The following is a 16,058-nucleotide window of genomic DNA, read 5'->3' on the forward strand; positions in this document are numbered from 1 at the left end:
TATAAGAAATGACACATCCTTTTCTATTTTTTATAATTGTGAAGTATATCATACATACAAAGAAGTACAGAAGGTATGATGCACAGTTTAAGTAGAATGATAAAATGAAAACACGTAAGCCAGTTTAAGAAATAAAATATTACCAGGAACATAAAAGCTCTACTATCTCATGTCTCTTTGACCCCAACAAGAAGGGATCAAAATCTAAATTTTGTGATAATCACCCCCTCCCTTTTCTCTAGATGACTACATAGGTATATCTGAAAATATACTTTTTGTTTCATTTAGGTTGAAACTTCTAATAAATATACTCTAATATACTCATCTGTAACTTGCTTTTTTTGTTCAACATCATGCTTTTGAGATTCATCCTGTTCATGAATGCAGCTACAGTCCCTTCATTTTTACTGCTGTGTAGTACTCTATTCTATGAATAGTGCCTGCGTGCTCAGTCGCTTCAGTTGTGTCTGACTCTTTGCGACCCCATGTACACTAGGCTCCTGTGTCCATGGGGATTCTCCAGGCAAGAATACTGGAGTGGGTTGCCATGCCCTCCTCCAGAGGATCTTCCTGAGTGAGGATCAAACCCGCATCTCCTGCGTCTTCTGCACTGTGCCATGGGGGAAGCCCCTATGAATAGCACACACCATAATTTATCTATACATTCTATCATGGATGAACACTTGGTTTGTTTCCCCTAATTTTGCTATTATGCACAGCATAACAATCAATATTCTTATACATATCTCCAACATGGAGCCCCAAGTAGTCTGGACTGTCCTTCTGTATGTATCTAATATATCTGGCCCATGACTGTCTGACATCTTCACTTAGGGCATTCAAGGTGGCTGGGAGGAGACCATTCGAACAAGACATGCATGTTCTTTGAATGAAAACTGAATCATTACTTTCAAATATTTGATACAGAAAGGTTGATTTAGATTCAGTATCCACTAGCAGCACACAAGAAATCTCAACATAACATTTGTCAACAAAGAAAAGGAAGAGCTGTTAGATTATGTAAATATAACATCACCTGTTCACTCTCGAATAATTCTAAAAGGCTTTAAATTTTGCATTACTTGCTTGCATGAAGAAACCTTGTCAACGACAACTATCCAGAATGTAAAGAGATCATTATTTAAAAGTGTTACACAGGAATTATGCCCAGCCATTTCAAGTAAAACATCTGATATACAAAATGCAATGCTTACTGAAGCAAGTTCAAGCCTCTTAAAGAAATGGCAATTATTTCATCTGAACAATTACACAGATTCAACATCTTCCTTAATACCTTCATAGTGGCCAGCCTCTCAGAGAGCAACCAATGGTTTTTATGCCCTGGTGTTCACATCCTGGTCTAGCTCTCTTTCACAGGGAATAGGGTAAAACTCTGTAACTAATGGGATTACTGCAGAAATGACAGTGTGGGACCTTCAGAGCGAATCATTAAGAGACACTGGGGCTTGTCTTGCTCTCAGATCACCAGGGCTAGGGGAAGGCAGCCAAGGTGTTATGAAGACATTCAAGCATCCAGGGGAGAGCTCCACATGCTGAGAAACTGCAGCCTCCTGCTGAGAGTTAGCACTGACTTGCCAGTCATGGGCATGAGCCATCTTGGAAGTGGTTCCTCCAGCCCCAGTCAAGCTTTCAGATGATGCAGCCCCTGATGTCATCTTGCCTGAAACACTAAGAGACATCCTGAACCAGAACTATCCAGGCAACTGATTCCATATTCTTGACCCACTACAAACTGTGAGATAATACAATAGTCTATGGCTTTTTTAAGCTGCTACCTTTGGGGGTAATCTGTTACCCAGTAACAGATAACTAATACACTAGTAACTTTCACTTTTCATACCATAATTCCACAATAGAAAGACAATGTCGATTGTTTTCAATAAATTCCATATGGACATCCCCCTCAATCTCCTTCTAAAATGGAGACAATGTAAAGTTTGACAGAAAAAAAAACCACCAAAACCTGACATTGCCAGTGTCCTGGAGCCTTCACTCTCAGACACTTTCGAGTCATCACCACAGGCTTCTGTGTCTATTATTTTACATACTGGGGCAAAGGGATGTAGAGAATGAAGGATAAAATGGGTCATGAAGGGGGAGGGGGAGGCAGGAATTTTGTCTGAAGAGTTTATAGGAACTTAATGGCCCTAAATTCTCTCTACACACAAAGCATGAACAGGACTCACACATCTGGAGTTGCCAAGCATGAAAACAATAAGGATGCCTTTCTATCTGCAAAATTAAAACCCAACTAAACTGTGATATGTATAAGAAGCCCCCAACATTTCTATTTTTCCCTGATGCTTTTTTCAGAAATGTCAACTATCAAATCCATTTTAAAAATTGTTTCAGTGCTTCTGCTTTGTCCACTTACTCTTGGTTGGTCTGCCTACTGTTTAATCCAGCACTGAGAAAACATGCTCTACAAACCTAAAGATTCACGGTGTAAAGTGGACACTCCTAATCACAGCACCTTCCATGTCCCAGTTATTATTAAATCAATCATTTTACTTTCCGGCCCCTGGCTTTTCCTGAGGGGCTCTTATTAGCCGAGCCTCCTTGAATAAGTGCTTCTTCTGTTAATATTCCTTGGAAGCCCATTATAAATGTTCTGTTTACTAGAAAGTCTGCATTCTCAGATTGGTGACTAAAGTTAGGCTGGTAGGACAGAGAGGGACTCATTTCAGACCTGCACACCTCCAGCTGCACAGGTTGTCCCCTTCCTTGTCCCATTCTCACCTAACAGGCACACAACGGGCCAAGCTCTTTATATCCTGATCATGGAGGACTTGGCAGGTGACAAATGCTAATTTCTGAGGTCAGGGAAGGTGCTTCACATTTTATCTTTCTGAAGACAAGATCCAGACATAGGGCAGGATGGGGAGGCCCTGAAGACACTATATATTTAATAGTGCTTCGATGCATTTACTGATTGCTGGGACTTGCCTAGCGGTCTGGTGGTTATGACTGCACGCGCCCCAGTGCAGGGGGACTGGATTCAATCCCTGACCAGGGAACTAAGATCCCACATGCTGCACAGTGCAGCCAAAAAATTAAAAAAAATTTTTTTAAAGAACTAACTGCTGCCATACTCATGGAAATTAAAGTGATGTCAGAGTTTGAGGCCCCATTTGTCAGATTAAGCTCACGTTTAGGAAACGAACAATGCAGGACAGTAAAACTATTTTACTTTTTCATAATTGGTATTAGAATTCTAAAGCTAAGCTGCCTAATATGACAGCTCCTAGCCACATGTGATCATTTAATTTTAAATTAATTAAAATTAACTAAAATGAAACAGCCAATTCCCCAGTAACACAGCACATTCTAAATGCTCAGTAGCCACATAAGCACTGTTATAAAACATTTCAGTTATCATGGAAAAGCTATAAAAACTTGGCCGAATTCCCTTACACTTGACATTGCTTTACCTTTGCATTACACATTTTGGGAGCAGGTGGGAGAACCATAATACTTTAAGTGACTGGAGACCTGTAAAGAATTTAATGTGACTTTAGCCAGCAGCCTCCTTTAACAGCATTTATATCTTTGATCGCGCCTCCACGTACTTCATCAAAAAGCCATTGCCCTGGACAGTCACACGCGAGCACCTCGAATCCGCTAGATTAGACAGGAAACCAGAGCCTCGGATGGTCTCCTAGCAACAGAGACGCGACCCCGCCCCTTCCCCTGCCGAGCCTCTCCTACCTTATTGGCCTTGAGGGGGCGGGACCGGGAGTCAAGTGTCCAATAGGAGGGGAGCGGAGGAGGGAGTCCTGGTCGCGTCCCCGTCGCCCGGGAAACCGCGGCATCCTGGTTCGCGCGCGATGCCGAGCGCGGAGGAGCGGGCAGCGCAGGCTGAGGACAACGCGGACGGGGAGCCCGGCGCCGACCCACGGCTGCGACTCCTCGGGGCCTATGTGGCCCGGAGCCTGCGGCCGCCCGCTGGCGCCTGGGAGCGCTGCGCGGGCTCGGCCGATGCGGGGCAGCTGCTGCACGCCTTCCTGGGACAGGGGGCCGCGGAGGGTCCGCGACCGCTGCTGGTGGTGCAGCCCGGGCCTGGGGGCCTGGCGGTGCGCACGGAGCTGGACGCGGGACCCGAGGCCGGCCCGCCTCGCGCTAAGGGGCTTTTTTTCCTGCGCACCAGGCCCGAGCCGCCGGGCCCCGGCAGCCTCCGCGGGGCAGTGCTGTGCGGGGATCTGCCCGCCGCGCCGCTGGAGCATCTGGCCGCGCTCTTCTCTGAGGTGAGAGTAGGCCCACCGCCCCGCGCCGGCCGCCGCTGGGGAGGGGGGACGGGAGCAGGGGGCGGGGCCGGGGCGGGGCCGGAGAACCGGGGCGGGGCCTCGAGAGCCGGGGGGAACTGAGTTTGAGGAGCCGCGAGTAAAATAGGATGGGCGGGGCGATGTTGGAGGGGCGGAGCTGGCGGGAAAGTAGGACCCTGGGCTGAGCTTGAAATGGAAGCTGGGGGAAATCTGAGCTGGGGTCGGGTCTGAGTCTTCAAGTCAGGGAGCTTGCTTCATTCCTGGTCTGGATTCAGGCCAAAGTCAAGGGGAGGCTGGAGTCGGAAGAGGGCCTGGATCCTGAGCTCTTTTTGAGGCGCTATCTCTGAATCCCCCCTATATAAACTGGCATCGCAAATGATAGGGAATCGTAGACCCAGGGGCATCTCCTATGGATGAAGGAAAAGAGTTAAAAAGAAGAGGTGGTTTGGTTTTGATTTTCATCTCATTCATGAATCGGAGGTCAGCCCTGTGCCCAGGTAAGCAGCTGGGACATCCAGTATATGAAATGCCCAGCAGGCATTTGGACGGGTCCGCCTGGAGCACAGGGGCGGAAGATCTCCAGGGATTGGATTACGGGGGCTTCGGTGGCACCACAGCAGAAAACTCGAGAGGGCAGGGGTGCCTGGGTGAGAGACATTTAGAACTTTCTGGAATGTGAGTAAAAACTTTCCTGGAAGTGAAGTGGATGTGCCTCTGTAGGCTTGATCCCCTGCTGTATCATGTTCCCTGTGATAGGTACTGTGGGGAGCACCAAAGAAATATGACAAGATCCCACCTGTGGATGTCATCATATATATAAAATATTTAAAGCTAGTGGACTTACCAGGTGACACAGTGGTAAAGAATCCACCTGCCATTGTAGGAGATATGGCTTCAATCTCGATCAGGGTGATCCCCTGGAAAAGGAAATGGCAATCCACTCCAGTATTCTTGCCTGGAAAATCCCATGGACAGAGGAGCCTGCCAGACTGCAGTCCATGGGATGGAAAAGAGTCAGACACAACTGAGCAACTGAGCACGTGCGTGCATGCATATATACACACACACACAAAGTTGGCCTCAGTGCTTGAACTGGGTCCTAGAGGCTCTCTGCTACATCAGGTGTTGGGCCTTTGGTTGCTCCATTAGGAAGCTGTGGGGAGCAGGAGTTCCAGAAGGGTCACAGATGACCAAGGAGCTCAAGGGGACTTGGGGAAACTAGATTGTTCAGTTGATATGGGAGTATTTCAATATTTTCTTAACCCAATGGCTTTATTGCTGTTTGTTTTCTGAACATTATCCATCCCTGCAGGAATCCAAGCTTGGTTCAAAATCCCTCTTGAACAGTGATGATGGGAAGAAGTGCATGAAAATGAATTCACTGTTACCAAAGGGGAAAGGGAGGAGGGATAAATTAGGAGTTTAGGATTAACAGATTAACTGTATATAAAATAGATAACCACCAGCGACCTAATGTATGGCATATGGAACTATACTCGATATCTTATAATAACCTATAATGGAGAAGAATCTAAAAAAGAATATATATATATACATATATATATGTATATATACATATATATATATATAGGCTTCCCAGGTGGTGCTAGTGGTAAAGAACCTGCTAGCCAGTGCAGGAGACATAAGAGACCCGGGTTCAATCCCTGGGTCGGAAAGATCCTCTGGAGGAGGGCATGGCAACCCACTCTAGTATTCTTGCCTGGAGAATTCCCATGGACAGGGGAGCCTGGCAGACTACAGTCCATAGTGTCAACAAAGAGTCTGACATGACTGAAGCAACTTAGCATACATCCATGCATATATATATGTGTGTGTGTGTGTGTGTGTATAAACTTTGCTGTACACCAGAACAGAAACTGAAACAATATTGCAAGTCAACTATTCTTCAACAGAAAGAAAAAAAAAAGAAATAAGATAAAAAAAATACAAAATAGATGAATAGATTTTTAATTTACAGAATAAAAAAGGTTTACTAATATGGAAAAAGAAGTGCTGTTGGGTTTGTAGGACAGACAGATGCACGTGGTCTGAGAGCCCTGCTTCACCTCCATTGCTGAACTGGCTCCTGAACAAGGAAAAGGATTAGGATAAACAGAGAGCAGGGTAACTTTCAAGGTCTGGGTAGCAGACTGAACAAAGGTTCAGAGATGGAGCTACACCTAATGTAGAGGACAGAGGGTCATGGCCAAGGAAATGCAGTCCAACTGGAAAAAGTAATTTTAAGATCCTTCAGACTCTTAGGGACTTGCCTGGCGGTCCAGTGGTTAAGACACCATGCTTCCAGTGCAGGCAGCACAGGTTCCATCCCTGCTTGGTGAACAAAGATCTTCCCATGCCACACAGCATGGCCAAAAAGTAATAAAAATAAAACACTTCAGACTCTTAAATGTTTGAGAATTTTCGTTGGTTCATTGAAAGAGGCTGGAAACAAACTGAATGTTCATCCTGAGGTACTGGGTGAACAAATTTAGGTCCATCTATAATTAAAGGGAACAAATGATATGGGACAGCCCTTAATTTTCTCTTTACTGTGAAAAAAGAACATTAAATTCATTCTCTCCACAATTTCCAAGTGTACAGTACAATAAGTTAACCTCATGCCCATCATTGTGCAACAAATCATCACCCACCCATTCTGCAAGGCTAAAACTCTACAATCATGAATAACTCCCACCTCCCCCACCCTCAGCCCCTGGCAGCCACATTCTATTTTCTGTGTCTGTTAACTCAACCTCTCTAGGTACCTGACAGAAGTGGAATCTAGTAGCATTTGTCCTTATCTGACTGGCTTATTTCACTCAGCAGACTGTCCTCAAGGAGGTTCATTCTCAAGATAGCACTGTGATGGACTTGCCTTCCTTTTTAAAGCTGAGTAGTATCCCATTGTTTGTATATATACATTTTCTTTATCCCATTCATCCATGGATGGACAATTAGGTTCATTTCACCTCCTGGTTATTGTGGATAATGCTAAGATTTAAGTTTTTAAAGGTGCAGAAAGGTATGCTACCATTTCTGCTAAAAAGAGAAGGGAGGGAGTGAAGAAAAAACCTTTATTTACAGAGTAATCCCTAGGTGGGAGGAAATGGGTGACACGGGAGATACAGGGGTAGACTGAAGACTTGATTTCTACTGTAAAGCTTTTGTACTTAAAAAAATTTGCACCATGTAAATGTGTTAACTGTTTTTAAAAATCTAAATAAAATAATATATTTTTAAAAATACCTCAGGCCTTTACTTGAATTTCTCAAAACCTCTTAACAGCAGTCCCTGGGCCACACAACCCACCCCTGTCCCGTCCACTTCTTTCACACTCCCCAAAGCCGATCCAGGGCTAATTCAGGATCTTGCTCATCTCAGTCTCCGGAGCCCCTTGTCCCCTCCCAGCTGTCCTGCCCACTCTCATCTCCACCTTTGGCTATGAGCTCCCCTCTCCTAACACCTTCCCATAAAACAGCACTAAAGCCAAAACATCCCGAAGCCATAAATTGTAACTTTGTTTTTGCCCCATTACACCAATACAAGGTAAAAAGCAAGTAACATCCAGGAAGCTTGGAGAAAGAAGTGAGGGACTATGGTACCCAGCCCTCCTGCTCCCTTTCTCCCTCCTCTCTGTCCCTTTATTCACTGCCGCCAGCCAGGTTTCCTTTCCTAGGGCTCTGGCGCTCGGATACTGTGTTGGAAATTTGGGGTTTTGGAGCGGGAGTGTTACCGACCTTTTCCAATCGGGTGTCCAGTCGGGTGGACCTCCACCTGGGTCCTTCCCTCGTCCAGTGCCGGCTGGTGCCAAGTAAAGGAAAACAGGTTCAGCAGAAGTAGGAGAGGTGCGCCTCTAAAAAAGGCCACGTTCTCTCCTGGGGGCCTGGGGTGTCTTGCATGGCGCAGGGTGGACAGTGAGGGCGGGGCTGAGTGGGAGGAGCAGGCATGCGCAGAGCCTCCTGCGTGGTGGACGCATCGTGGGTGGAGGCCCTTGGCCATTTTGGACTTTTCTGGTTCCAGTAGTTTCTGTACTTTTCTCCCTGGCCATTTCTGGAGATTCTTCCTTAGTTCCTGTTAACTCATTGTTGACTGGGGGATTTTTGCAGAAACTAACGCCTGGCCTGCAATTTTTATTTCAGCAGGCCAAAAATTAATTGTCATTTTACTAACTCTCTGTGAGTTACTATATTCAGTATAGGCACACCTGTAAAGTCTTCTAATTTTTAATGTTGTCTTCAGTCCACTGTTCTGTAGAAGCAAAGGAGCGTTCTCCCGCACCGTGAGTTTCATTGTTACTTTCTGTATCAGAATCAATCATTAAGGTTTTTTGTTGGTCTAATGTTCACATCGTGTGAATCAGAACTATACTCCGAAGAACTGCTATTTTCAGAGACATTATTTCTTTTTTCATTTCATTTATTTTTATTAGTTGGAGGCTAATTACTTCACAACATTTCAGTGGGTTTTGTCATAAATTGATGTGAATCAGCCATGGAGTTACATGTATTCCCCATCGTGATCCCCCCTCCCACCTCCCTCTCCACCCGATTCCTCTGGGTCTTCCCAGTGCACCAGGCCTGAGCACTTGTCTCATGCATCGCACCTGGGCTGGTGATCTGTTTCTCTATAGATAATATGCATGCTGTTCTTTCGAAACATCCCACCCTCGCCTTCTCCCACAGAGTCCAAAAGTCTGTTCTGTACATCTGTGTCTCTTTTTCTGTTTTGCATATAGGGTTATCCTTACCATCTTTCTAAATTCCATATATATGTGTTAGTATACTGTAATGGTCTTTAGTCTTTCTGGCTTACTTCACTCTGTATAATGGGCTCCAGTTTCATCCATCTCATTAGAACTGATTTAAATGAATTCTTTTTAACGGCTGAGTAATATTCCATGGTGTATATGTACCACAGCTTCCTTATCCATTCATCTGCTGATGGGCATCTAGATTGCTTCCATGACAGAGACATTATTATATATGTCACTCAGACAGTCAGGAAACGTATCTGCATAAAATTTGCAAAAAAAATTCTTCTTCACTCAAAATTTCACCATGCGCCATTTTTGAAAATTTCACATTTAGAATATATACAAGGTTGGAACAAAGAACTAATGGAGCAAAATGTGAATGATAACGACATTCATAAGTTGTATCATGAACCCTTAATCAATTTTAAGCTCTAACAAATTCACTCGGTGATGTTAATTGTATCACTCTCTAAAAACATACTGATAGGTTTTCGGTCAATAACGTTTGGGTAACAAAAGACATATTAATACGTCTCTAGTCATTAATGTGTTAAGCAAGTACAGCTGTAGATGAATGGGTTGGGAGCCAGAAAGGGGAGGCTGTTGGATGGTTTTCTGTAGAAGTGTGGGTCTGATCTCCCGTGGTCTCAGCCCGCAATGGCTTGGAGCGGGGCTTGCGTTCCCAGCCAGAGACTGGGCTAGGTCGTGGCGGTGAAAGCCCCAGTGGTCAGTGACAAGGGCCCTGGCCCTCTGACTTTGCAGAAAAGAATTGCCACAAAGACCATAAGTAGTGAAGCAAGTAAAGTATTTACTAAGAGGAAAAGAGTACAGTACAAGTGGATAGAACACGGGTGGATTCAGGGAGAGAGAGAGTCGCTGAGTCACACCCTCGTGGCAGTTTGAATTAACTTTTATGGGGTATTTCTTCCAAGTTTTCCTTGGCCAGTCATTTTGATTTGCCTGGTTCACTGCCCATATTTGGTTTATCTCAGGATCCTCTCAAGTGTGTCCAAGCATCCCTTAGCCAAGATGGATTTTACTGAAAATGCATCCTGGTAGAACATCCCTTGGCATAACTCCCCTTTGGGCTCCAAGGAGCCTTTTCTGCGCATGTGAGGTCTGGGAAGTTGCCTGACTTCCAGAACAAGAAATGTGTGATCTGTGCAGGGTCCAGCCTCCTCCCTTAATTGTTTCAGTCCACAGGAAATGACTCTCCCATGGATTTACCCCCACTCTCCCAAGGCAGGGGGTGGGGGGCATCTGCCTTCTGTCTCAGGTCCTTTTCCCGAGACAGGAGCATGGATTAGGAATCTGGGGGACCCAGGTTCCAATCCTTGTCCTGTCAAGTTCTGCAGTGTGGTGTGAGCTCCCCTCTGTCAGGATCAACACACCTTGCAGGCTTGTCGTGAAATTCAAAATAATTTATCAAGACACTTGGAACAGAAAGTGTGCTAGCATCCCCAAATCCAAGTTCACACTCCTTGCCACATGGCAGGCCGATAGATCAAGAGAGAAGACACTGGAGCAAGGAATAGTGACTCTATTTAGAAAGCTGGCAGTTTGAGACGATGGACTGGCAGAACCATCTTTTCTGAGGGAGAATTTAGACTTCTTTCTACTAAAAGGGGAGGGAGTGTGGCTGTTCATTGCAAACTTCTTTGTGCATGAATCCTTTATTCTTGCAGATGTCCAAGTGGGTCTGGTCACATTGTAAGCCTCCAACTGGACAATTATTATTCTCTGTTCTGCAATTTTTTTATTATACCTTGAAAGGTCAGGCTTGGGAGGCAGAGCCTTGTGAATGGACTGTCATGTGTATTTCTGGCTGTGGGCAACATCCTTTTATTAATACAAAGAGGCAGAGCCAACATGACTAATACAGGCAACAAAGTACAAAGATAGAGTAAGAGGAACTGGTCCCACATAGAGTCAGGTTTCTTCTCTGTTACACTGGGCTTCCCAGGTGGTGCTCGTGGTAAAGAATCTGCCTGCCAGTGGAAGAGAGGCAAGAGATGTGCATTCAATCCTTGGGTCAGGAAGATTCCCTGGAGAAGGAAATGGCAACCCACTCCAGGATTCTTGCCTGGGAAATCCTCTGTCCAAGGGATTTTCCTCTGTGGGAAACACTGGTGTCTCAAAGAGTTCAGTTCAGTTCAGTTGCTCTTTGCGACCCCATAAACTGCAGCATGCCAGGCCTCCCTGTCCATCACCAACTCCCGGAGTTCACCCAAACCCTTGTCCATCGAGTCGGTGATGCCATCCCACCATCTCATCCTCTGTTGTCCCCTTCTCCTCCTGCCCTCAATTTTTCCCAGCATCAAGGTTTTTTCAAATGAGTAAGCTCTTCGCATCAGGTGGCAAAAGTATTGGAGTTTCAGCTTCACCATAAATCCTTCCAATGAACACCTAGGACTGATCTCCTTTAGGATGGACCGGTTGGATCTCCTTCCAGTCCAAGGGACTCTCAAGAGTTTTATCCAATGCCACAGTTCAAAAGCATCAATTCTTCGGCACTCAGCCTTCTTTATAGTCCAACTCTCACATCCATACATGACCACTGGAAAAACCATAGCCTTGACTAGATGGACGTTTGTTGGCAAAGTAGTGTCTCTGCCTTTTAATATGCTGTCTATGTTGGTCATATCTTTTCCTTCTGAGGAGTAAGCATCTTTTAATTTCATGGCTGCAATCACCACCTGCAGTGATTTTGGAGCCCAGAAAAATAAAATCAGCCACTGTTTCCACTGTTTCCCCATCTATATGCCATGAAATGATGGACCAGATGCCGTGATCTTAGTTTTCTGAATGTTGAGCTTTAAGCCAACTTTTTCACTCTCCTCTTTCACTTTCATCAAGAGGCTCTTTAATTCTTCACTTTCTGCCATAAGGGTGTTGCCATCTGCATATCTGAGATTATTGATATTTCTCCCGGCAATCTTGATTCCAGCTTGTCCTTCCTCCAGCCCAGCATTTCTCGTGATGTACTCTGCATATAAGTTAAATAAGCAGGGTGACAATATGCAGCCTTGACATACTCCTTTTCCTATTTGGAACCAGTCTGTTGTTTCATGTCCAGTTCTAACTGTTGCTTCCTGACCTGCATATAGGTTTCTCAAGAGGCAGGTCAGGTGGTCTGGTATTCCCATCTCTTTCAGAATTTTCCACAGTTTATTGTAATCCACACAGTCAAAGCCTTTGGCATAGTCAATAAAGCAGAAATAGATGTTTTTCTGGAACTCTCTTGCTTTTTCGATGACCCAGCAGATGTTGGTAACAAAGAGTTAGATGTGACTGAAAACAAGCTGTTACATTAGTTATAGTTACAAATGACAAGAATTATTGTCACTCTACATCCCACTTAAAAGCGTCCTCACTTCTCTGACCTCTCCTTGTCACCTGTTCTAACCCAAATCATCTCTTCCTAAGGACTCATCCCTTCTACCTCTGAGGCTGGAGGTGGGACACGTAACCTTGCTCCTACTTGCTGCTTCTAGATTCAAGTCAAAAAGTATCCAGCTTGAAGCTGATGCCATTAGACAAAGCTACCCTCTCCCCTCATTGCTGTGTCATAAACTAATGGCATGGCCTTCATTTCCCTGTGAGTGGGCTCCCACACACTGTGACTTTCCGCAGCTTTGCTCCTGTATTAACACGTGGCTATATCAATGGATATTGGGCTTCCCTGGTGGCTCAGTGGTAAGGAATCTGCCTTCCAATGCAGGTGACAAGGGTTTGATCCCTGGTCCAGGAAGAACCCCTGGAGAAGGGAATGGCAACCCACTCCAGTATTCTTGCCTGGAAAATCCCATGGACAGAGGAGCCTGGTGGGCTACAGTCCATGGGTCAAAAGAAGAGTTGGACATGACTTAGCAACTGAGCTCACATGCGTGCACACACACACACACACGTACACACACACACATATTACCCAAATACTGATATAATAAAATATAGTAGTAAAATCTAAACTGGCAATAAAATAAGTAGATAAATAAATAAATAAAATGGCCTCTGAGACCACCTGTAGACAGAAGGTCATGCTTACCTGCATTTTTCCTGCTTTTTTTTTTTGCCCCTTGGCCTTTGTGACAATTTCAGTCACTCCTATTCACCTTGTGATGAGGAAGGGATTCCTGCCCTAGGGTTCTGGACACAGCTGAACACACAACACTGGACAGATGAGACTGCTCATAGGTTATTAACACAGATACAGTCCAGGGGAAGAGGACTCTGTGCCAGGCAGGGCCACATAGGGGTCGCACGTGGGGACAGAGTGAACGACCAGGAAGTGTGCCGGGCAAGCTTTGTACTCTCCAGAGGGTGTGGGGCCCACTGGTTCCTAAGGGATTGTCTTGGGGGGATATTCTATTGGCTGGCAAGGAACCGAAGCCCACTCCCCAGGAAGAGGAACGGACATGCCTGGTGCCCTTGATAAACAGGGATGTTGGATGAAGGGCCTTCTCTGCAGGAGCAGAGTGGGTTGGGAAACCGGTTATTGCAGCTGCCCCCCACCCCCACCCCCAATTTTACCAGATGTCAAGGCAGTACATAATGTTTATTTCATAATGTTAGGCATTAGCTGTTAGGTCTTACCAGATAGAGACCTGCAAAAGGTTGTACATAGCTCTCTCGACATTTCTCAGATTAGTCTTCCTTTTTTTAGAAAAAAATTATTTTGTATTGGGGTATAGTTGATTAGGGCTTCCCTGATAGCTCAGTTGGTAAAGAAACCGCATGCAATGCAGGAGACCTTTGTTCCATTCCTGGGTCAGGAAGATCCGCTGGAGAAGGGAAAGGCTACCCACTCCAGTATTCTTGGGCTTCCCTTGTGGCTCAGCTGGTAAAGAAACCGCCTGCAGTGCAGGAGACCTGGGCTGGGAAGGTCCCCTAGAGAAGGGAAAGGCTACCCACTCCAGTATTCTGGCCTAAAGAGTTCATGGGGTCGAAAAAAGTCAGGCACATCTGAGCAACTTTCACTTCATAACTGATTAACGGCTGAAGCTGAAGCTCCAATACTTTGACCACCTGATGTGAAGGGCCAACTCATTGAAAAAGACCCTGATGCTTGGAAAGATTGAAGGAAAAAGGAGACGGGGGCGGCAGAGGATGAAATGGTTGGATGGCATCACTGACTCAATGGATGTGAATCTGACCAAACTCTGAGAGCTAGTGAAGGACTGATTTAACAATATTGTGATAGTTTCAGGTGGACGGCGAAGGGACTCAGCCATCCATATACATGTATCCACTCTCCCTCAAGCTCCCCTCCCATCCAGGCTGCCACGTAACATTGAGCAGAGTTCCCTGTGCTACACAGCAGGTGTTTGTCGGTGGTTATTGTTTAGCAGCTAAGTTGTGTCCAGCTCTTTTGACTCCATGGACTGTAGCCTGCCAGTCTCCTCCATGCATAGGATTTCCCAGGCAAGAATACTGTAGTGAGTTGCTATTTCCTTCTCCAGGGGATCTTCCTGATGCAGGGATCAAACCTGTGTCTCCTACTTGGCAGGCAGATTCTTTACCACTGAGCCACCTGGGAAGCCCCCTTGTTGGTTATCCCTTCTTTTTTTTTTTTTTTTTTGGTTATCCCTTCTAAATATAGGAATGTGTACACATTGATCCCAAACTGCCTAACTTCCCCCCTACCCCAGAATAGTCTTTATTTAGGGTTTCAGAAATTGTTTTCTGTGCACATCTGTTCCAGGTTGTCATCCCTGTCCTGGCCAATAAGAAGAACCACCTAGACTGGCCCCACGTGGTTTGTCAAGATGTCCAGCGGCATGCCTACAGCCTCCAGGGTGACCTTCTGGTTCTCCTTGAGCAAGCGAAGGGAAAAACGCTGCTGCCCCTTCCAGTCGGCTCAGAAAACATGGGCTCTGACGGTTCTGAAATCGAGGCCACGTAAGTACCGCCAGGCTGGCCATATGGGCCTCAGAGATAGGGGAGATGCCGGTTTATCGGAATGTTTTCTGTACGACTTTTCTGTCCCTGACTCTGCACGTCTCCTTCTTCTGCACATGAGCCCACTGTTGGCCAGTATCCTCGGACTGTGTGTTCCGTGCTGATTACCACCCTCGCCCCAGTACCCCCACCCAAGTCTCTCAGGGCTATCACAGCAACACGGCCTTCTTTCCGCTCAGAACTATCTGAGGCGTGAGAGCAGCCACACTGATTCCAGCGCTTCCCTTATCAGGACAGTGTCTCATCGTTGGCAGAGACCCAGGTCCCGTCTGGGAGACAGCGCGCCTCTTCCCAGCATTTACTCAGCACATCATGTCGCCGTCCAGACCCTCTACCAGCAGCAGCTGGAGAGTGTTTTCAGGTCCTGGGGACTTTTTTTCCCCCAAGTAGAAACAAATCGGCTTTGTCGAGGCTTGAGATCCTTGCCTTCTGTGACTGGAGAGGCATTAATCCCCATGGCTCTCTCTTATAGGAGCGATACCCACTGTCAGCTTCCACTTACCATTCCAGCCCTGAGCTATCTTTGCTTCTGTCCTGTGGAGATGTTCTGCTTTTTCTTTCGAGTCAGGCTATGTACCTAAAATAATATATATATTTTTAATTGTCTTCTAGTAAGCATTCTATATGTTTGTGGCAACAGTCCACTTTCCTTCACGAGTTCAGTCTGCCACATTGCTGGGACTTTCCAAACGTATTGTCTATTCAGGGCCCATGATTTGATCTGCAGAATGAGTAATGCATGGGATCAAAATATACTTTACAGTGAGTTTTTTCATATTGGAAGTAATTTGCTATGTGTATAATTTGAAGCAGTCCCAGTTAACTGGAAAACTTATCGTGGCTTCATAAAAATATATACTTTTCAAAATAAATACCTTCAAATGACCCTTCTTCTGTTCCTTTTCTCTTTGACTATAATAACATTCAGTGTGAATGTATAAACGTTGTGGTGTTTGTCTCCTTTTGTTCAAATCTGATAATTTCCCAAGAGGCTGGATCTTGTTACTGGGAGGTGAGTATCTTCTGCCTTTAATTCCGTCCATAATCACTTGTGCCATATCATT

At 45.5% G+C, this 16,058-nt stretch overlaps 1 protein-coding gene across 5 annotated transcripts in view; it reads left to right on the top strand.

The window, feature by feature from the left end:
* The first annotated feature begins 3,840 nt into the window (after window positions 1-3,840).
* DNAH9 (dynein axonemal heavy chain 9) overlaps window positions 3,841-16,058 on the top strand; it is a 281,176-nt gene continuing 268,958 nt past the window's right edge. For all 5 annotated transcript variants that reach the window (XM_070479111.1, XM_070479112.1, XM_070479113.1 and 2 more), the window contains exons 1-2: window positions 3,841-4,265; window positions 14,738-14,934. In XM_070479111.1, coding sequence (XP_070335212.1) covers window positions 3,849-4,265; window positions 14,738-14,934 — 614 coding nt within the window. In that variant the 5' untranslated portion in view covers window positions 3,841-3,848. The remainder of the gene's footprint in view (window positions 4,266-14,737; window positions 14,935-16,058) is intronic.

The sequence above is a fragment of the Odocoileus virginianus genome, chromosome 17 (assembly GCF_023699985.2).
Source record: "Odocoileus virginianus isolate 20LAN1187 ecotype Illinois chromosome 17, Ovbor_1.2, whole genome shotgun sequence".
Lineage (NCBI taxonomy): Eukaryota > Metazoa > Chordata > Mammalia > Artiodactyla > Cervidae > Odocoileus > Odocoileus virginianus.